We start from the raw sequence: 22027 nt of genomic DNA, 5'->3' as shown, positions 1-22027 counted from the left end.
CTAACCCTAAAACAAACCTTAATCTTATAGTAAAGTACATGTTGTTAAGTAATATTACTCACTAGTCTACTTAGTTGTGTTACACTGTAACAAGGGCACCTTACAATAAAGTATAACAAAATGCTAATTATTAATGTTTAATAAATGCTAAATAGTAATTCTTATGTATAGAAATAGAATACATTACTGTGAAAAACTATTAAACTATAAAAAAGTACATACAAAAAAACAAACTGTTCAATGGCAGCCGGTAATGTTACCAGCTCATAAATTAAAAATGTATCCAATAAAATACAGCAGTTGAGTAAATACATATCACAACTGTCCACAATCCTGGGACTTCAGTTCAACCTGGCACAAACAGCATCTTCCTATGATGTTATCTGTCTTTTTGTTCCTCCACCCTTCTCATCTTTCAGGTACACTCTTAGAATAAAAGCTCCTCTGTTTACTGAAAATGGCAAAAACCCTTGCCACTGTGGTGCCGTCAATTTGAGAAACAGAGTTGTTTCTTTAGATAAAGGAACAAAAATGTGCCCCTGTAGCAGACTGACTGATAGATGACTGATCCCATGATGGACTGCAAGGAAATTTGACAAAGATCTTCAAAACTCGTTAACTAAAATCAAACTAGACACTTTTTTCATAGAACATTTGATTAAGCCAGGTGAGAAAGCAAAACAATTCTTAATATGAATTGTTTATTGACACACACAGTATATATTTAAATTGTTTTAACCAGATACAACCAGAACCAAAATCAAACATCCTCCTAAAATCTTCCACTCAATGCAATTCCTTGAAATAAACAGTCTTCTTATTGGCCATTCAGGCTATTACACAAACAAAGGTTTGAGCTCATTCCATCACATCCCCATATCGTGTGGCTTTGGGATCTACAGGTGTTGCAGGATTTTGTGCTTCTTCCTCTAAGTGTACAGTAAAGAAACAAATGGTCAGATTCTTCTTTCATGAAGTCCAAAATATACCAAAATGGCAAGGGCGTAGGTTTGTTTTTGACATTGGTTGGGACATAAACCCAACACAAACATGTCTTAATAATTAATTAATATGTTTAACAAACAATTACACAAGTGCTGGGTGTCTTTATCACGCATCACTTTATTTTAATATTAATCGATCCAGATTAATATTAAAAATTACATCCCTTGCGTCCCCCCCTAATTCTACGCCCCTGCAAAATGGTATTTATATGTAAATATACCAAATGAAAACAGTCTGTTCAAACCATCAGGTATCAAACCAGGCATAAAATATATACACAGGAAATTTCCCGGTGTTAAATCAACACCGCTTGGTGTACATATTGGTGTTGATTTAACACCAGGACATTTACTGTGTACATTAAAATGTACAGTCAGCCTGTCATTATCATAAAATAAACACTTACAGGGTGATCAGGACCCTTCTAAAAAGCAGAGAGACGGAAAAGTTTATTTTGTGATGACAGGTACTGACAGTACATTATCTTACACAGCTACTAAATAATTTTAGAGACATGAAATACTGTTTTAAAAATATATATATCAAAACTCCTTGTAGATTATAAAATTCTGATATAATCCAGTACTAGTAGAAATTGCCCTAGCAATCCAGATAAACACTAAAACACATTACATTTTAAACACGTTACATTTTCTAAGGACTAACTTACATTTATAGACACAATGTAACCTGTAATCTTCATCTGTTATTCATCTTTTTATTTTATTCTGTATTAAAGATTTTGTACTCGCTGTAAATGGCACCTGGTAAAGATTAAATTAATACTTGGTGCCATGGTGCCAAATATATTGAGAGACATGAAATTAAAGGGTCAAAATTAAGTGAACGTTTTACTGCGCAGTGCCACAATTAGCCAAGTATTTTATGAGCCTAGATTGTGACCTACACAACCACTAAAAAAGAGAAATCTTTGTTAAAATTGTGAGGTTGATATTTCAGTCAACATTAATCTATCTATTCATAATTTTGAATTACTAAAAAGAAACAAGTAAAAACTTACTAGGAGTGTTTCTGTCAGGAACATTTCCTGTCTCAAGAAATAACCACAAGTCTGAGCACTTCATGGTTTCCCAGCGAGTTACTGCATAGCTGAATACTGAGGAAGAAACTGCAGACCAAAAGAGAAATCAGCTTAACTCACATAAATTATTTTCTTTTTAAAGAAATACTGCATTAAGCCTATTGTGTTTATAACACACAGACACAAATAGTGTATTTTATTGAGTTTTATGAGTCTTCTCTTGCATGATGATGAAAATGCATCAGGCTTACCAACAGACACTAGAAGGTTCCACTGAAGGGGATATGGGATTCTTTTCTGAAGTGCTTGCTGTGCAAAAAATAAACCAGCTGTGCCTGGTTGAGAAGTGTAACATTTTCACCCAAAGCAAAAAGAACAAAATTAGATAATAAAATAAAATGATTAATCAGAGGTTGTATTTACACAGCTCACACTCAGGTATATTTCATAAGTAAATTTGATCAGATGTTTCTCCCTTATAAGTTCCTTATGAGGAATAAAACAGACACAAATAAGACAATTGTTGCTCACATACACAAAAGTACAGATTCAAAAATGAATATGGATGGCATAACTCATTTAAACTGACCAGGAAGAATTTGACAATAAATAAAAAGTAGTGGTGCTCATACTGAGATCTTTGATTGGATAAGGTATCTTTGCAAATCTGAGTATGAGACAGAGAGAACATACACTTAAGATTACTAAATAGTTATTTCTCAGTAGAAAAATGTAATTCACAAGGGAACTTTGGCAAAATCTCAATTTGATCACTGTTTGGAGACCAATTCTCACTATATATATATATATATATATATATATATATACACACACACACACAAATATAAATATATATATTTGCCTTATTAATCTCCTAATTTACTTCATATTAATAGTTGGCAAGATATGGGGTAGGATTAAGGGTTCTAAAATATGGTCATGCAGAATTATAAACAGCCAATATGCTAGTAATATGCATGCTAATACTAGTTAATTGTGAGAGTTGGTCCCTAAACTTTTGGTGTAACCAAAAAGATATTAAAGCATTCTTTTTTGTCATTTGCTTTCACAAAGACAAATTGTTCATAGTGATCACAACCTCTTCTTAATTTGAATATGACACTAACCCAGTATGAAGCTTGCTGTGCCTTTCATAAAGGCGTAAGACTGACAAGCGGCATACTGCTGCAAACCCTGAGGACAATGAAATATCATCACCATGGAGTTATTGTAATGTAAGCACAGGGGATTCTGGGGCTAGTTGTCACAACAACTATATCTCAATAGCCTAGTCTTTAAATCAAAAGCCTAGTAGCATAAATGTGTTTCTTTAGCAGTAGTTTTGTATAATTTTTTCATAAATCTCATTATTAAGCATCATTTTGCTCATTTTCCAGTAAATTGATTTTAAATAAGAGGTTTAACAGTGAAATTCGAACAACAGTATTCTTCATAACGTCAAATTGTTTGAGACAACACGTGTATGTTTACTGTATACAGCGAAATGGAAAGCCATTGGCCTAAATTTTAAATATAGATATTTTGTCGACAATGGCTTTTTTTTTTTTTTTACTCTAGGTATTATTTCAATGTACAATTTTCAAATGTAGGTGTCTATAAACTGTTGTTTTGCATCGTGTTAAATGAAGTTCATAATTTTTACTGGGCAAGAACTGTAGAAATAATAGTTTATTTCTTTAGTTCATTATATGTCTATACATAAAGTGGTTTTCATAAGACATACCGTTGAACATTAATTGGAGTAAACAGTGACAACATGCCCCAGACTCCTCTATGAATGACATTTATGGCAGTAATTGATGGTGAAAATGTCACATCAGTAAGGTAGCAGTCACGCATTTTGATATATAACGTTACCCACCGGGTGCTTTGCTACAACCGCATCATCAACTTTAGTGAGACCGAGGTTGACCATCCTGCTATAGTTATTAACTATAACCTTCAAACTGGTGTTACAGTTTCTACAGCTTCACTGTGTTATTGTTGTTATGAAACTTCCGCATGTGCAGCGAAGAAAATGTGAAATGAGTAACAAGCTAAAGATTCTCCACAGTGACCTCTTATGGACTGGATACGTTAATGCACTTCATGAATGAACAAACATATTAACACAGGGGACCAATAAATTAAACATAAAACATTTACGATGTTTTATTTATTATTGAGAAAGACACATTTGAATAAAATAAATATGGATTTATATAAACATTAATTTAGGTAGCCAAGATTTCCACCGTTTGTTATGTGAGTTTGGTTTGTGATGGTATTTGATATCGTCTTCCTCTTTGCTGACTTTGGACCTTCAAAACGGTTTTATTTCTGAAAGTTAAAATATATATATTAAATTAGTACACTATGTAGTACATGTATTTTATGTTATTTTTATTTGACTAAATATTCATGAACATAGGTGAATCTGTATATTGTTAAACACAATTGACAAGCATGTTAGACAATACTTCAAATTCTCAATATGACGTATTAAAATAGGCTATGTATTATGTTTTCATAAAACAGATATTACTATAGATCTCATTAGATTCTTAGATGGCTCTTAGTGGATCCCATTAGGATTGGTTCCAAATTATAAGAGAAATTCTATTAGCAATCCTTATGAAATATGGACTAGTTATACAATTCATACCTGTCCCTTTGTGGTCTGTTTCGATGTTGTTTTGTCCATTCCAGATTAGACCAACTAAACGAAACAGGCTGAAGCAGTCTCACATCCCCTGCTGGATTTATAAGGAAATTACAGCTAACATTAAATGAAGTGATGATTTAGTGGTTACATCTTAAATCTGAGAAAACATGTCAAGACAAACTCACAGATTTGTTTGCTGATGCCTGGTAGTTTCTCTCTGTCTATGGGACCTTTTCTGTCTGAGTTCCACTGCAGTCTGGCTATAGGGTTAGCATTTAGATATCAGCACATTTAAAAATAATAATAATAATAATACTAAGTATTAATGTGCACAAATTATGATTATTAAATTATGATCATGTTAAATACGAATTCAGTTGTATTAAAATATTTTATGACACCCATATCTGGTACTTGCCTAAAAAGATGGGTTTGTAGTGTGAATCTACTTTTAGCCTTTTATGTGAATGTTTATTATATCTGCAAGTTGTGGCTTATTTGCTTTCATTCTCTTCATTTTAATTAGTTTTCTATTCATGGTTTATCTCATAAAAATGACTCGTGGAACTGTACCTGGGCTGATCTTGGCCCTAAAGTGTCTGAGGTCCTCTGGGGTTGATGACATGGTCAAGGACCGGAACATGTGCTCAGAATGTTCCTGGCTAGGAACCGTAAGACAGTCAGAGCTCACAGGAAACACACCAGCTGGACCCTGTCTGTATCTCTTTTTCAGAGATTATTTAAAACAAAATCTTAACACCACTTACAAACCATTTTGTATTAAAATTACATCAGAATAACAAGAGTTCCCTGATCTACAAGTTTAAGATGAACAGGAAAACTCCATTATAGGTAGTTATCGCAATACCTTAGATGTGTGATTGGAAGATTGAATTCCTTTAGGACTACATATCTGAACTGATGTTCGCCTTTTAAACACCAAAAAAAAAAAGGGAAATTATTAAATCATTTCAATGTTTACACATGAGAATTTCTGCTTCTTGTGTATTTTATGACACCTGTGTCTGTCTTTTTTAAGGTCAAGGCCTCTGTGCGGGACCATAGTGGGGTGGACCTTAGACTTGAGTGTAGCTGGTGAAACTGTGTCATTCTTTTTGCTCTCATTTATCACTTGGATGCTTGAAAAAGAAGTGGAGTGTTTTGAGGCTAATTGGTGGCTGTGGGAGTGCAGATACCTGAATAAATGACACAAACAGCACAGAAAAACACTTGGATTTACAATTAAAATAATACAACAATACAATAGTTGCACTAATATTCCATGAACTGTTGAAAACTAATTGTAACTATTAACTCATTTTAATTTAATTTCCAAAACATTATATTCAACTATGTCCCAGTTTGCGTGCAACCTTGTTACTTCACCTCCCCATTAAAAATAGAACGCTCAATAAAAATAAAATAAAATAAAAAGTGAAATTTTTTAACACAGTGTTGATAGCATTCATCAAGCTCAACTATGCATCTAAATCAGTCATTTTAATTTATGGGATGTAAGTATGAATACAATATATAAGTTAATAAGTTTGACAACAACTACAAACCCACATTTGATCCCAAACTGTAGTCCGTACTAAGTAACAATTTCAATTTTTACCAAAATACAGTGGCATGCGAAAGTTTGGGAACCCCTTGCAGAATCTGTGAAAATGTGAATAATTTTAACAAAATAAGAGAGATCATACAAAATGCATTTTATTTTTTATTTAGTACTGTCCTGAGTAAGATATTTTTCATAAAAGATGTTTACATATATTCCACAAGACAAAAAAATGAAAATGAAACCTGAAATCATTAAAATAATCCCCTTCAAAAGTTTGGGAACCCTTGGTTCTTAATACTGTGTGTGGTTACCTGGATGACCTACAACTGTTTTTTTGTTTTGGGTGAAAACTTTTTGAATTTGAAGATCAGGCTAAATTGTACTTAATTTGTCTTCCAGGAAACTGCAAGTATCTTCTGTTGATTCAGAAGGGCAGAACTAAATGGAAAAAAAATGATATTTCAACAAAATAAGAAAAATTTGGTCTTCATCCTGTTCAAAAGTTTTCACCCCCCAGCTCTTAAAGGAACACTCCATTTTTTTTGTAAATAGGCTCATTCTCCAACTCCCCCAGAATTAATAAGTTGAGTTTTACCGTTTTTGAATCCATTCAGCTGATCTCTGGATCTGGCGATAGCACTTTTAGCATAGCTTAGCATAGATCATTGAATCCGATTAGACCAGTAGCATCGCGTTCAAAAATGACCAAAGAGTTTCGATATTTGTCCTATTTAAAACTTGACTCTTCTGTAGTTATATCGTGTACTAAGACCAGCAGAAAATGAAAAGTTGCGATTTTCTAGGCCGATTTGGCTAGGAACTATACTCTCATTCCGGCGTAATAATCAAGGAACTTTGCTGCCGTACCATGGCGCAGTGATATTACGTAGCGCCTGAAAGTAGTCCCCAGCTATATTATAACTAGGTACCTAGCTGGGGACTACTTTCAAACTGAAGAATCTGCAGGACATGGAGGATTTTTATGAAGAACAGTGCTCAGTTTAACTGTTCAGAACAAACAAGGGACTCATGAACAACCATCACAAAACAAAAAAACAGTCGTAGATCATTCAGGTAACCACCATAGACTGTAAAAAACATGGACATAGTGTCCGTGACGTCACTCGTAGGTTTCTGAAGAGCATTTTTGAAGCCGAAAGTGGGCGGAGCAGACTGCCGCCATCTTGGCAGCGCGTCACTGACCGTCACTCCCGGATACTCGAAAATGGGCAAAAAGGCAGGACGTGGGTGAAGCTGAGGTGCCTGGTTGCTGAAACCATGCCTGTCTATAGTGACAGCAGCAGTGCTGCCATGCAAAGACAAAACACCATAACTTCGTTTTTGGTCTAAAATGAGTTATTGATAATTTTGGGACATTATGACCTCCTTTAACATGTGTATATAAGTATCATGGAGAAAAGTCAAATGCCGTGACAGCGTATCACACATAAAATCAATAACTGTTTGCAATTAAATCCTTTTCCTATCTTTTCTTGTAACTCGTAAATTGTAAAATCCATTGCAATGAACTTCATCGGAGATGTTTAATTCACAATCATTTTGAGCACTTTAAGTCGTTCTTATAGGTTAAGCTATTTTAATTCAGTTCGATGTAAAAACAATAGGCTATGTCTTGCATCCTTTAATGTTAGCAAACATTGCAGATAAATTGGTTGCAAAACGGTTTCCACTTACGTTTAACTTTTTGTCTGGTTGTTACGGTCAGAAAAAAAACCCTGAATCACATTACTAGATGTTATAGCCTAGCCAATGATCACTAGATTTTATACAGATGTTACTATAATGATTCTATAAATGGTGATCAGCACCCAAATATTGTTTATAATGTGGAAGTTACTGCCTTTTGCCTTGGCGTGACATCTCACTTTTTGCAGACAGTGCAGAGTAATTTTCATTAAAACATCTAATTGCCAGATTTCCAGTATCCTACCTATAATAAATTTTTCTGTACAAATAAAAATCTTTAAAGCCATTTTTCTAAGTTTCGCACTAGCGAGTTTCACACTCTGGAGCAGAGCAGCAATCCACCTGTCACTCAAGTGGCCACGCCCTTAATTATGCAGAACTTTAAGGCTTAATATAATTTAAACGGATGTGATATAAAAATTCACCCCCCCCCCCCCCCTCCCCCTCACAGTTGTCATGAAGGGCAAAATTAGCTATATAGATCAAAATATTTTTTTTTTCTGCTGTAAAGTTGGGCATTTTAACATGGGGAGTCTATGGGATTGACTCCCTTTTGCAAACAACCTCCAGCAGCCAGTCGATGAATTACATCATCCCAAACTTTTGAATGGGGTTATTTTAATGATTTCAGCAATTTTTTTGTCTTTTGGAATATATGTAAACATCTTTTATGTAAAAGCATAAATGGCTGCCCACTGCTTCGGGTGTGTGTTCACGGTGTGTGTGTGCACTTTGGATGGGTTAAATGCAGAGCACAAATTCCGAGTATGGGTAACCATACTTGGCCACATGTCACTGTCAATGTCACTTTTGTTAAAATTATTCACATTTTCACAGATTCTGCAAGGGGTTCCCAAACTTTTGCATGCCACTGTTTTAACAATTTATTTTATTATTTTTGTTATGGGTTTCTCAATAAAAATATACCTATGTGAGTGCAGGAATTCATCCCGTGCTGTCTTCTTTGTGACCGGACTGCTTTGACAGCGCCCCCTGGAGGTGATGGCTGTCACAACACAGGTGTATGCCATGTTAGCAGACAGGCGACAAGCAGTGTATGACCTTTCTGGGCCCAGGTACACCACACACCCATTTAGACTTAGCTCATATTTGAAGAGTCTCCCCAAAGGAGCGACTGGAGCGACCCAGTTTATCTGCAGTTCATGTCGTCCCAGGACAACTACAGCAACCACAGAAGGAGCATGATCTTGATCTTCTGCTGTCCTCACCTCAGTTACTGCTCTAGGACTCTCTGTGTCCCCTGGACCAAGTGAACTCACACTCAGCTGATAGGAGGTACCAGGAGATAAACAGCCAACTGTAGCCCTGTCAGACAAAATAAATACAGTGGGGCAAAAAAGTATTTAGTCACCAATTGTGCAAGTTCTCCCACTTAAAAAGATGAGAGAGGCCTGTAATTTTCATCATAGGTATACCTCAACTATGAGAGACAAAATGAGGGGAAAAAAATCCAGAAAATCACATTGTAGGATTTTTAAAGAATTAATTGGTAAATTCCTCAGTAAAATAAGTATTTGGTCACCTACAAACAAGCAAGATTTCTGGCCCTCACAGACCTGTATCTGGATCCTCTGTCCTCCACTCGTTACCTGTATTAATGGCATCTGTTTGAACTCGTTATCAGTATAAAAGACACCTGTCCACAACCTCAAACAGTCCAACTCCAAACTCCACCATGGCCAAGACCAAAGAGCTGTCAAAGGACACCAGAAACAAAATTGTAGACCTGCACCAGGCTGGGAAGACTGAATCTGCAATAGGTAAGCAGCTCGGTGTGAAGAAATCAACTGTGGGAGCAATTATTAGAAAATGGAAGACATACAAGACCACTGATAATCTCCCTCGATCTGGGGCTCCACGCAAGATCTCACCCGTGGGGTCAAAATGATCACGAGAACTGTGAGCAAAATCCCAGAACCACACGGGGACCTAGTGAATGACCTGCAGAGAGCTGGGACCAAAGTAACAAAGGCTACCATCAGTAACACACTGCGCCGCCAGGGACTCAAATCCTGCAGTGCCAGGCGTGTCCCCTGCTTAAGCCAGTACATGTCCGGGCCCGTCTGAAGTTTGCTAGAGAGCATTTGGATGATCCAGAAGAGGATTGCAAGTTGAGTTTTACTTTTGGTAAAAACTCAACTTGTCGTGTTTGGAGGAGAAAGAATGCTGAGTTGCATCCAAAGAACACCATACCTACTGTGAAGCATGGGGGTGGAAACATCATGCTTTGGGGCTGTTTTTCTGCAAAGGGACCAGGACGACTGATCCGTGTAAACGAAAGAATGAATGGGGCCATGTATCGTGAGATTTTGAGTGAAAACCTCTTTCCATCAGCAAGGGCATTGAAGATGAAACGTGGCTGGGTCTTTCAGCATGACAATGATCCCAAACACACCGCCCGGGCAACGAAGGAGTGGCTTCGTAAGAAGCATTTCAAGGTCCTGGAGTCGCCTAGCCAGTCTCCAGATCTCAACCCCATCGAAAATCTTTGGAGTCCGTGTTGCCCAGCGACAGCCCCAAAACATTACTGCTCTAGAGGAGATCTGCATGGAGGAATGGGCCAAAATACCAGCAACAGTGTGTGAAAACCTTGTGAAGACTTACAGAAAACGTTTGACCTCTGTCATTGCCAACAAAGGGTATATAACAAAGTATTGAGATGAAATTTTGTTATTGACCAAATACTTTTTTTTCTCATTTTGTCTCTCATAGTTGAGGTATACCTATGATGAAAATTACAGGCCTCTCTCATCTTTTTAAGTGGGAGAACTTGCACAATTGGTGGCTGACTAAATACTTTTTTGCCCCACTGTAAATAAACAAACAGTAACACTGCAGTAACAAGTTCACTATATTAAATTATCATTGCAAGACAATAATGATTATGCAAATTACAGCATAATAAACAAAAACAACACTGAAGCAATGTAACGTACTGTAAAGGTGAAGTGTGTAATTTTAGTGTAAAACACATGAAATGCCTTTGTAAATAATTTTAATTCCATAACAAGGGTTTTTAGGACTATCATATCATATTCAACAACAAAGATGGGTCAAACATAGTATTATCCATTGTTAAATGATTTGTGAATTGGGGATATGGATGCAGACTTGACACACTTCACCTTTACATGTTATTACGAAAGACTAGTCTGACCCACCCCAGCAGAGTAGTGGTCTTCACCAGTGTGTCATTACAGTAGATCTGGTATGATTTGGGTTTGGTTCCTTCCTCTGGCTCTATCCAGCACAGGCGTACCTGTGTAGCTGTAGAGCCAATCACACAGAGCTCTCGTGGAGGCTTAAGTCTAGTGTCCAGCTGCTCTGGAGTAATAACCACAGGTTCACTGAGAGGACTAATGTCACCATCAGGTGTAGACAGGTTGAGCTGTAGGGAAAGGGGTTCCATAGATTGCTTGGGAGAAACAGGTATGGCCACCTGACACAACAGGCCATGGTACAGCATGACGTCCTTGTCAAAGAGACTATTGAAACCCAAAGAAAAAATAGTGAATATTATTATAATTAATTATTATTAATAGTGAATATGCGCTTGTAAAAAAAAATGTAAGTAAAATCTAAGCAGACTGCATCCATATAGAATAAGTAAACCACTAATAGCTCCACGATAATGTTATTCAAGATCAAAATGGCAGCATCTTTGCAGGTCTGCATGTGAAGTATGCCATTCAATATGTTAAAGACATACTGAAATCACGTTCAGGGGATCCTTCAGAATAATCTACATATCGGCAGGTGCTACACAAGTTGCAGTTCACTTTAACATCAGCTAGACCAGGGATCCTCAAATCTGGCCCACGAGATCCACTTTCCTGCAGAGTTTAGCTCTAACCCTAATCAAACACACCTGAGCATGCTAATCAGTGTCTCCAAGAGCATTAGAAAATCACAGGTAGGTGAGTTTGATCAGGGTTGGAGCTAAACTCTGCAGCAGATTGGTCCCCCAGGGAAAGATTTGAGGAACCCTGAGCTAGACCTTACTATTAAATTAAACTCAAACAGAGTGCTGCAGTGATTACATAATTTTGACTAACACAGAAGTTAGCATCACTCTGGTTCCCTTGACAAAAAGCTTTTTTTCCATCTGCATTTCAGTTATTGCAGAAAACAAGCTCTGTGACCAACAAAGTTAATGCTTCTTACACAAACTGTTCATCAAGATAATCTTCACAAATGAAAACAAATTTTATGAATTTTGAAGCCTAAACACAATTGCTACAAGTAAAAATCTAAATTTAGGCTTGTAAACAAACTACACGCTAATCACATCATGTACTTCAATGTCACCATCACTAAGCTTCCTACAAATCTTTCAATCATCATTTAAAAAACACAAGATAAAAAGTTTGAGTTAGACTAGTTTGAAAGAGCATGAGTATAAACACAACGAGGCTGTGAACTCGTGGACTAGTGAATGTTCCTGACATCCTCTGTAGTCCCATTTAAAATGCGAAAATGTCTTTTTTTATTTAGTTTTTTTACCGGAAATGCAAAAAGCTCATTTTCAGGTTTTAGGACTCAGTCCTGCAGCACTACATGATCTTTTTAGATTGGGGGTTAGAGAGTTTTGAGTTGCACAGCATGTTCTATAATACAACAAAAGAATGATTTCTTATGATAGGAAATAAAAGGAAAATTTTAAATATTAAGAACTGTGGAAGTTTAACCTGTATATGACCTCCAGGCCGCTTTCAGGCTCACACTTCTCCCATGATACAGTGCAGCTCGTTGATGAGAGGTTTTTAACTATCACTGGATGTGGTTTGGATAAACACTCCAGTTTCCTGAGACACAAGTTGACCTCCTCCTGCAGCTCTAGCCCAGTGGATGGTGACATAGAGAGAAACTAACAGCAAAGCGAATGACAGTTTTATCATGAATGTAATAAATACACAATACGCCAAAACCAGATGCAAATCAGCACTGTTGTGTTATGAACACAATGATCATGTAACCTTTAACTGCTCATGCAGAGGACAATGCATCCTGACAAGAACCACTCCACTCGGCCGGGACACCAGCATTCGCACTGTCCTGTTAGACAGAGGGTGGGTTGAGCCTTTTAAAGTGAGTGTGATGTATTTTTATGCTACTTTTAATATGAATAGTTTCCCCAAAAATGAACTAAATCTAACTAAATATATACATATATGACAACTAAATCTTTAGTCAAAAAGGTGGAAAATGAATTATCTAAACAAATACTGTCTATTTAAATATTCATGTACTTTGAACAGTGGCAGAATGTGAGTTTAGATTGGCCTTAAAGGGGTCATCGGATGCACATTTCACTTTTACATGTTGTTTGAACTGAAATGTTTGTTGGCAGTGTGTGTACACAACCACCCTATAATGATAAAAATCCACCCAGTGATTTTTTTAAAGTCCAGATAAATAATATCCCCTTTTTCAAATCAAGCTGTTCTCAGATTCTTGGCTGTGTGATGTCACATGGACCCAGGCCCCTCCCACGATTGTTGATTGACATGGCCGTGTTACCTTAGACCTGCCCTGAGTGAGCTGTCATCAGTCCACCATTGTTTGGACGCCGGAGCAGATGTAGACAAGAATGTCTCCTAAGAGATTGAGGTGCTTTGTTGTTGGATGTAATAATGAACATAGCAGTCGTCATTTACTCCCGACATCTGAGCTGTTGAAGAAGTAGTGGATTATGTTTGTTTTTGAAGGGAATGCGTCCCCCCTATCTGCCTAAATGCACCTATGTTCGCGCAAATCATTTGTGATTCAGCTTCACCTCCAGAATAAGTGAGTATAAGTTTTTTTAATGAATTTTGCAAATCGCCTTTCCTAATAATGTGCTAGTTAGCAAGTTTCATGATGAATGCAGCTAAAGTTTACAGTCTCTCAGAGAACTACGCGTCACCCCACAGAGGGAGAGGGGCGGGGATAGCAGAGCTCATTAGCATTTAACGGGAAATGCACTGAAACGGCTTGCTGTGAAAAGAGCTGTTTTACAAAGGTAAAAAGAGTGTTGTTTTACACTACCATTAAGCAATTTTAACCAAAGTATGTTATAGACTTTTCATTAAGACCCTAAAGAATCATATCAACTTGTGGAAAATGGGCATCCGATGACCCCTTTAAATATTTGTGGTATGCAGATTCACTTATAATAGAGAAGTATAATTAGTGTTACTGTACATGATATGCTACATATTTATTGTTACTTTTCTGAACAATATCCTTAGACTGTAATTGCATACAACACTACAACAGTTAATTAAATAACCTACATAGCAGCAAACCAGATACTGTCTGGGTCTGGGCTCTGCAACAGCAGTAAAAGACCATCCAGCAATGCAGGGACAGAGGTGCTTTCCATCAGCAGAGCATGGCCATCTTCATAATTTGCTAAGCAGCTCAGAGCAAAGCACACTGTTTGGCCCATCTCCACTCCTGACCCACTCAACAGCAGAGCCTGCAGTCGACTAACCTTGTGACAAATAATAAAACAATACCCATAAGTGATGTTTAATTGATTGAAGTTTTAACATGATCCAATTGCCAAGCAATCAAGACCTAAGTAGAGAATTTATAAGATTTCTTACCAGCTGACACTCTTTGGCCACTCTCAGAATGAGGATCTTGGCTTGTCTGCTACCACATAGGCGGCCAACAGCAAATGCTGCATTCATGGCTGTGTCTGCAATAATACAATTTTAATTTGATGTTATTGAATACTTTTTTACCAAGCAACAAGATATTCAAAAACCGAAAACAATTAATGTGGGGTAATATTAGTTTAATCTTACAAATGTAGGGCTGTCAATAGATTAAAATAAATAACAATTATGAATCTCATTATTGATTTGGTATAGTTCATATGATTAATGTCAAATTTGTAATTCTGAATATGTAAATACAACATAAAGAGTACTGAATGATTTGTTTGTGTTTCTTCAGCAAAAAACTAATTATCAGAGTCCGCTCATTTTTACATTTATATTAAAAACTGGGAGTCATTCTCACAGTGGCTCTGTGTCTTTGCTTTAAAACACCATTTTATGAGACATCAGTTAATACTCAGTATTAATTAAATAAAATCAGCGTATTCTTTAAAACAAAAGCTATGGCTGCTGCGCATTTATACTTAAATCGATACTGGTCTGTGCTCTACTACGGTGCAAAATGCTTTGGCTCCGCGCTGTCCTTATTAATCATTACATCTGTTTGATCTAATTATCCATTAATGATGTTATTGTTACTCTTCATTACAATTCATTCTTTCCTAAATGAAGTAGGACACTGACCTTTGTGGCTACAAGATAAGCATTGTGTCAAACATCTGAATATCTTGCAGGCAGATGAATGGGATAAAACCTTTTCACAGGTTTCTTCACACAGGGACAGCCGTGCAAGAATAAGTGCTGCAGAGTTAACCGTAGTCTCTCTCTCATTCTCTAGAAGAACAGATAAGCTCTCAAGGACCCCACTGAACACACTTTGGATCTGAAGGAACCATGTCCGCCCTGATGTAGTTTCAACCTAACACATGAAGACAGAGCTTTAGGATGGCTTTTAGACCTAAAAACCAGAAATGTGCAACAACAATTCTTATGGGTATTTGACTTATTTGAAGAGATTTAGGTTAAATTTTATATGAATTTACAGGAAAAATGTTTTTTATTATATTATACTTATTATATATTATTATATTATATTATATTTATTGCTTGTATATTGTAGCTGTAAATGACCACTATTAGGATAAGATGTTCATTTTGACATTGATCTAATTTTCTGATATTTGAAAAAGATTAATTGTGTGCTTATATTACATTGAATATTTGTTCACTGCAGACTAAGGGTATAATAATTAATAATAATTAACTTGAGGAAAGAAAAAAAAATATATATATATATCTATATATATATATATATATAGATAGATAGATAGATAGATAGATAGATATACACGGTTTGAAATTAACACCCGCCAACCCTCCAAATGGGGCTAAAAATCAGCTGTGGCGGTATAACGTCATCAAATCACTAGCCAATTTGGCGGGTTACTTTTCGTAAGTTATGTTCACTCATTAATTGCTTGGGGAAGTTAATGCAACCCAAATCTGCGCAGGTTTAGGGCAAAAACTGAACTCTTCGTGAGACATCATGACAATATCGAGTATATTGCAAAAACCAAACAAAGTACGCATATGCGACTTCAATACGTGATGAAGTCTGGAACTTAGTGCGCGTGCGCATTTAGAATCGGTTCTTTCACTGCATGATTCAGTCTATTAATTTGCATTAAGAATGATCACATAATTCAAGATAAGGAGGCAGAAAATGTATATATTTACATCCATTCATATAGTTAACCAATATCACACGAAGAGTGCCGTTTTTTCTTTAAAAATATGCATGGTTACAAATGTGATATTGATTTTATACAACAGTTCAATAAACAATAAGTTAATATCAAGAGACCTACGTTTTAGACACCATATTGGCTGTTTTTGCTCTATTTCGCCAACAAAAAACATTCTAAACACAGCCATAGTGCTGTTTTGCGTCTCTGAGCAACATGACGGTGTTTAGTTCCTGAATGAATCAACAGTTTAAATGATTCAGGTCAATCACAATGACTCACTTATTAACAGTGACTTGCTGCCACCTATTGGCGGTTTTAATTTTACAGTTTTAAAGTATCTTTTTATTATTTAAATAATTTTTAATATCAGTATTCAACATTTAATGTTTAAAATATCAAAACTTTATTTATGCATTTGTAACTGCAGGTTAAAGCATGCCATGTCCCTCTAAGCTGCATTAACATGTGAAAATACATCTAAATGCCAAAAACTTCTGCAAAGATGAATTTTCTTGATACTGATTTAATTTGTTTAGTAACAGCCTAAATGTATTATTATTATAATTGACTGATTAAATGTAAGAATTTGACTCAAAAGATGATGCACACTTGGCTTTATAAAGGTAAAAATGCCCATAAAAATTAAACTTATTGGAAAAGATTAATTTCTATCACTGCTGTGAACTGACCACACAGAATATGAAGGATATCAAAAACTTAGTAGTAGAAGTTATGAATGGCCGGTAACTTAATCATAATATGATTTAATGGTTTCTAGGTAGAAAACTGCTGGTAGCCTCACGTCATGGTTGTCATAACATACACCAAGTCTGGTCAGAATATGCTAAAGAATTGTGGAGATATAGCCTCACATTCAGTTTTGCATCATTGTATTCATTTACACATTGTTCGAGAATGGTTTGACAAATCAATTGAATCCTTTTTGTTGGCATGGTATGAAGATGATCTGACCCAATTTTGGTGAAAATCAGACAAACTGTCTAGGACAAGTTTGAAAAAGTAGGTTTTTTTGAATAATTTAAAATAGCAAAAAATCTTGACCCAATTAAAAATTTTAGTATGTATTCGACTCAACATAAGCCAAGACATCAGATGCAAAAAAAGAATTTTGTGTCTAAACTTTAGGGTTCTAAAGTTATTAGCATGAACATGAGTGCAAATTTGAGCTGTTGGTGGTGCTAGAGGGTTTGATTTAGAGACGCCAAACTCACTATGGTTAATGTCTTGTGCCAGATTTCATAACTTTCCTGCAAGCGGTTCTATGGGCTATAGACTTCCAGAGTGGAAGAAGAAGAAGAAGAAGAAGAAGAAGAAGAAGATATCTAATGGATACCATTGGCTCCTAAAAACAAAAACAAAAACTAAAAAAACAGAAAAAATTCTGTTAGGGTTATAGGTTATAGTATTTATAATCAGAGGTGTAAAGCAGAGCCGTCACTAGTGGGGTGAAAGGTGGTGACGATTATAGGGCCCCATGGCGATCTCAAACGACTAGCTGAGGCCAGCCTAAAAAGATGCTCAGGACAGTTGACGGGCCACTGCTGCGCGTCGTCATGAAAGCTTATCATTTTGCACGTGTTTTTAAGCCATGCCAATTTAAACATTCAAAAGAGTTTAACGCATTAAACACAAGACGAAAAGCTGAACTGAGTACTTGCGCACTGTGTTCGGTGCGCACGCAGAGAGCCGCGCGTCTCACAGACAGCAAGACCAAACCGAACTCTCCTTAGCCTCCTGCTGCACCTGAACGACCAAATACAAATCACAGTTTAAACATGCAACCAGAAAAAGATGTGAAAGAGCCCAATTCAGCACCCACGCCGGTGTGGGCACGAAGAGAGACGCGTCTCAAGCGCTTAAACACCGAATTTGCCTCTTCTACAAAATTATATCAAAATACTCGTCTTGGAGAGTATCCTCGAAAAAACTGTCAGTTTTGTCTTAAGTGAATGTAAAAAGTGGACAAAGAAATCGGATGTGTATCATTATATTGGATGCATTGTCTCTTAAAGTGGCCGCGCCTAATTTAGGCTACTAGCTGTTGTCGGTGTCCTTAATGTTAATCCAAGAAAATGAAAGAAAGAAAATCACTCACTGCTCTTGACTGAATTACTTTGTAGTTTTAACAATAATTAATCCACAGTCAAACCAAAAATTATTCAGACATCAGATATATATTTTTTTACTAGTGGGTGCAGGACATTATAGTTCATCCAGGTGGATGCTACCACTTTGACCTGACCATGTTTTGCTTAAGTGTTTTTTCTTTAATTGCTAATGCGACCTTTTTACACCACAGGCTGAACAAAATGAAGCATTGCTTGGTAATTGGTCATAAAAGTATTAATAGTTGTGTAGATATTGTCATACTAACAGTTGTCTGAATTTTTGGTTGATTGTAATCCATTAGCCTACATAACTTTCTATCAAAGTTATCTGACATTATCAAGATTAATTTGTTCTGACGCTGTTTAACTCTGAGTTCTTGACATATTTTATTACTATTTTCTAAACTATAGCAAATAAACTGTGATAATGTGAGAAATGTTGAAGGTGTCTGAATAAATTCTGGCTTTACTGTATATTTAATTTTTACAGTAAAGACTATGCAGTGCTATTTTACATTTGATTATTCGGTTTCTGTATCTGGACACCTACAAACTTGAAAAAACTTAAACATTGTGTAAATAGCACAAATAAATAAATAGAACGAATATACAAATTAAACAATTTCAAACGGGGCCCACTGGTACAAACTGCATCGGGACGGCAGGGCCCCGCAAACCCCAGCTACGGCCCTGGTGTAAAGAGTACCTGAAAACCATACTTGAGTAAAAGTACAGATAGCTTACAGTGAAAATTACTCCACTACAAGTTACAAGTCACCAATTCCAAAACAACTTGAGTAAAAGTCATAAGAGTATCTGATTTTAACAGTACTTTAGTATTTTACTTATGCTAAATATAGGCTCAAAGATGCACTAGGCAAAGAGACATGCCAGTCAAAAACTGTAACGTTGTGGAGAAGCTGGAGAAAAATTTGAACAAACAATAAACCAAAAACCAAAGGGAACAAAGAACAGAATGACCGGCAAACAGACAAACATTACATTCAACAACTCACAAAGAACTAAAGAAACACTAGGGCTATATATATATATATATCCCAATTGTAAGTCGCTTTGGATAAAAGCGTCAGCAAAATGACTAAATCTAAATCTAAATCTATATATATATATATATATATATATACACAGGCGGCTAACAAGCTTAACAAGATAAGATACAAACTGACTACAAACACCACGGGAGACAGAAAGTGACATAAAAGTCCAAGACAAGGCATAGAGAACATGTAACAAAAACAAGAAAGAGCTGATTTGTGAGGAGAGCAATCACGTTTATTTTCTAAAACCAAAATAAAACTGAACACCTCAAAATTGCAAATAAATAAATAAATAAAAAGAAAGAAAATTTAATTAAAAAGTCAGTCTTCTTGCACTGGATGTGCTGGTTTCAGCCTCATTGCCAGCTGCAGTCATGTCCTTATATTTAAAACACCTGTGATTCACAACTACTTGCTAAGGAACTCGCATTCATGTAAAGTAGCTTTGTTGACAAGTTTGAGTGAGTAAGGGCAAAGTGCACAAGATATATTACTTTCAGTGCCCTGTAGCTGGCGATATCACATCTCGCAGAAATAAACTGCTGCAGAAAAGCTAGGTACCATGCAAAATGTAATGTGTAACTGCAACGCTCATTACAAATGTAGTGGAGTAAAGAGTACAGATACTCATTCAGAAATGTAGTGAAGTAGAGAGTAAAAGTTGTTAATATCTTTGATACTCAGCACAACTACAAAGCATCCAAAAAGATACTCAAGTACAGTAATTAGTTATATTTACTCCAATAATTTAAACCTCTGTTTATAATTAGCTCAATATAAAAACAAAATAAGTCTATGAAATGTCCTCATTTAGATAGCCGTGTGTGTGTGTGTGCGCACATTTTTGTGACAAATGAGGACATAAATTTGTATAATGACAAGGGTATGACATGTCCCCACTTTTCAAAACGCTTATAAATCACACATAATGGAGTGTATTGAAAATCTGAAATAGCACAAAGTTTCCTGTAAGGTGTAGGGTTATGTGTAGGGTTGGTGTAGGGCAATAGCACATACAGTTTGTACAGTTTAAAAACCATTACGCCTATGGGATGTTCCCACTTTTCACAAAAACAAACGTGTGTGTGTGTGTGTGTGTGTGTGTGTGTGTGTGTGTGTGTAAACATGTAAACATTTTTTTTAAATTCATTGTTAAGTTGTTGTTATTTATTAATTCCACAGCCTAAGAATAATACTGTAAACTTCAAGAGTCATAACCTAAAATTGAGTAGAATAGTTATAACATATAACCGCTGCTATATTGTGAGATGTTTTCAGGTTTAAAAAGTGTTGAATGTAATTGCCTTTCAGATTCCTGTCTCTGTAACTATGCTTCTGCACTTTATTTGTCAATATGAAACATTCCATTTTAGTAAATGTATTCAAATTACATTACCAAGATGCACAATTTTACCAGTTTAGTTAATGCCATTTTTTTTCCTGAAAACAGATAAAATGTTCTGAAAAGGTTAGATATAATATAAAGTTTCTGTATAATGCAGCATGCATTATATCGTCATGCAACCATACCAATGAGGCTATGGCTCCAGCAGCATTCATCACAACATCAGGATCGTCTTCAGTCAAGACCTGAACAAGGTCACATATGAGGTTGCTTTCCTCTTTAGTCCCCTTCTGAAGTTTGAGCACCATGGACTCATTTTCCAGCAGGACCCCAAAGATACAAGCTCCAGTACTACTCAGCCTGTACAAACACAGACAGAATAACTTCATTGCACAGAACTTGGTCCAATGATTCAACCATTTTTAAGAAAACACTGCAGGACCATTCTACAATTGACAAATGCTAACATTGTACATGTAAAGAAAATCATTTTTATGTAATTTTTACTAAAGTAGGTACACTGCTCAATATAACACCAAGTCAGGATATCAATCAAACTGGAGAGGCAACATCAAGACAACCCCCAAAAAGCCAACTGTTTTGCAGGTGGTGTCCAAAGACAATCGTTCTCTCTTTATCCTTCCTGACTGAGTTGTCACTAGTTTTGTGCTTGTCAGGGTCTTTCTGAGTACTTGTACCATGAGAAAGTACCTGCAACCCAATCAGGTTGCACGGGTAGTCCAGCTCCTCTAAGATGGTATATGCATATGTGTCATCGCAAGGACATTTGGTGTGTCCGCTCCGCTGACTGCGCGCGCACCTTCCCAAACGGACGAGGCTTTTATACTTGACGCGTTCGCCGTTGAGATATTCTTTGAAACAACAGGGGGCGACGAGGAGTAATTTTCCTCTAAAACCATCGGGAATCACCGGTGAGAAGAAGTCATTTGATGAATTAATAATTTATTTATGAACTGGTTAAAATAATCTTAAACTTTTGGGTTATTTCGCATCAAACAAGACAACTTTAAGCAAATAGTGTCTACATTCATTCTAATTCTATTTTTATACAATAAAAATAAAACGTTCTTGAATTAAAAAGCCTTGGACAAACTATGCAAAAAAACAAAACAAA

General features: G+C 36.2%; 2 protein-coding genes across 5 annotated transcripts in view; both read right to left on the bottom strand.

The window, feature by feature from the left end:
• Positions 1 to 315: 315 nt before the first annotated feature.
• On the bottom strand, positions 316 to 4081 carry tmem141 (transmembrane protein 141). The gene is made up of 5 exons (XM_058776554.1): positions 3930 to 4081; positions 3175 to 3241; positions 2299 to 2382; positions 2027 to 2134; positions 316 to 929 (listed from the first exon to the last, which is right to left on the bottom strand). Exons 1-5 carry the CDS (start codon positions 3981 to 3983, stop codon positions 859 to 861), a joined length of 384 nt encoding a protein of 127 aa, XP_058632537.1. The 5' UTR covers positions 3984 to 4081; the 3' UTR covers positions 316 to 858.
• Positions 4082 to 4227: 146 nt separating this feature from the next.
• The window catches only part of LOC131541053 (uncharacterized), a 40341-nt gene continuing 22541 nt past the window's right edge, over positions 4228 to 22027 (bottom strand). For 3 of the 4 annotated variants that reach the window (XM_058776544.1, XM_058776543.1, XM_058776545.1), the window contains 14 exons: positions 21078 to 21252; positions 15297 to 15531; positions 14595 to 14689; positions 14280 to 14479; positions 12981 to 13059; positions 12693 to 12871; positions 11166 to 11489; positions 8911 to 9309; positions 5732 to 5908; positions 5581 to 5641; positions 5286 to 5436; positions 4898 to 4972; positions 4713 to 4803; positions 4228 to 4387 (listed from right to left, as the gene is read on the bottom strand). In XM_058776544.1, coding sequence (XP_058632527.1) covers positions 4309 to 4387; positions 4713 to 4803; positions 4898 to 4972; positions 5286 to 5436; positions 5581 to 5641; positions 5732 to 5908; positions 8911 to 9309; positions 11166 to 11489; positions 12693 to 12871; positions 12981 to 13059; positions 14280 to 14479; positions 14595 to 14689; positions 15297 to 15531; positions 21078 to 21252 — 2320 coding nt within the window. In that variant the 3' untranslated portion in view covers positions 4228 to 4308. Of the gene's footprint in view, positions 4388 to 4712; positions 4804 to 4897; positions 4973 to 5285; positions 5437 to 5580; positions 5642 to 5731; positions 5909 to 8910; positions 9310 to 11165; positions 11490 to 12692; positions 12872 to 12980; positions 13060 to 14279; positions 14480 to 14594; positions 14690 to 15296; positions 15532 to 21077; positions 21253 to 21603; positions 21724 to 22027 lie in introns of those variants that run through there. The other variant, XM_058776546.1, reaches the window with a different exon arrangement.

The sequence above is a fragment of the Onychostoma macrolepis genome, chromosome 05, assembly GCF_012432095.1.
Source record: "Onychostoma macrolepis isolate SWU-2019 chromosome 05, ASM1243209v1, whole genome shotgun sequence".
NCBI lineage: Eukaryota > Metazoa > Chordata > Actinopteri > Cypriniformes > Cyprinidae > Onychostoma > Onychostoma macrolepis.
Note: the sequence above shows the minus strand (reverse complement) of the source record. Positions and strands in the feature narration are given on the sequence as shown.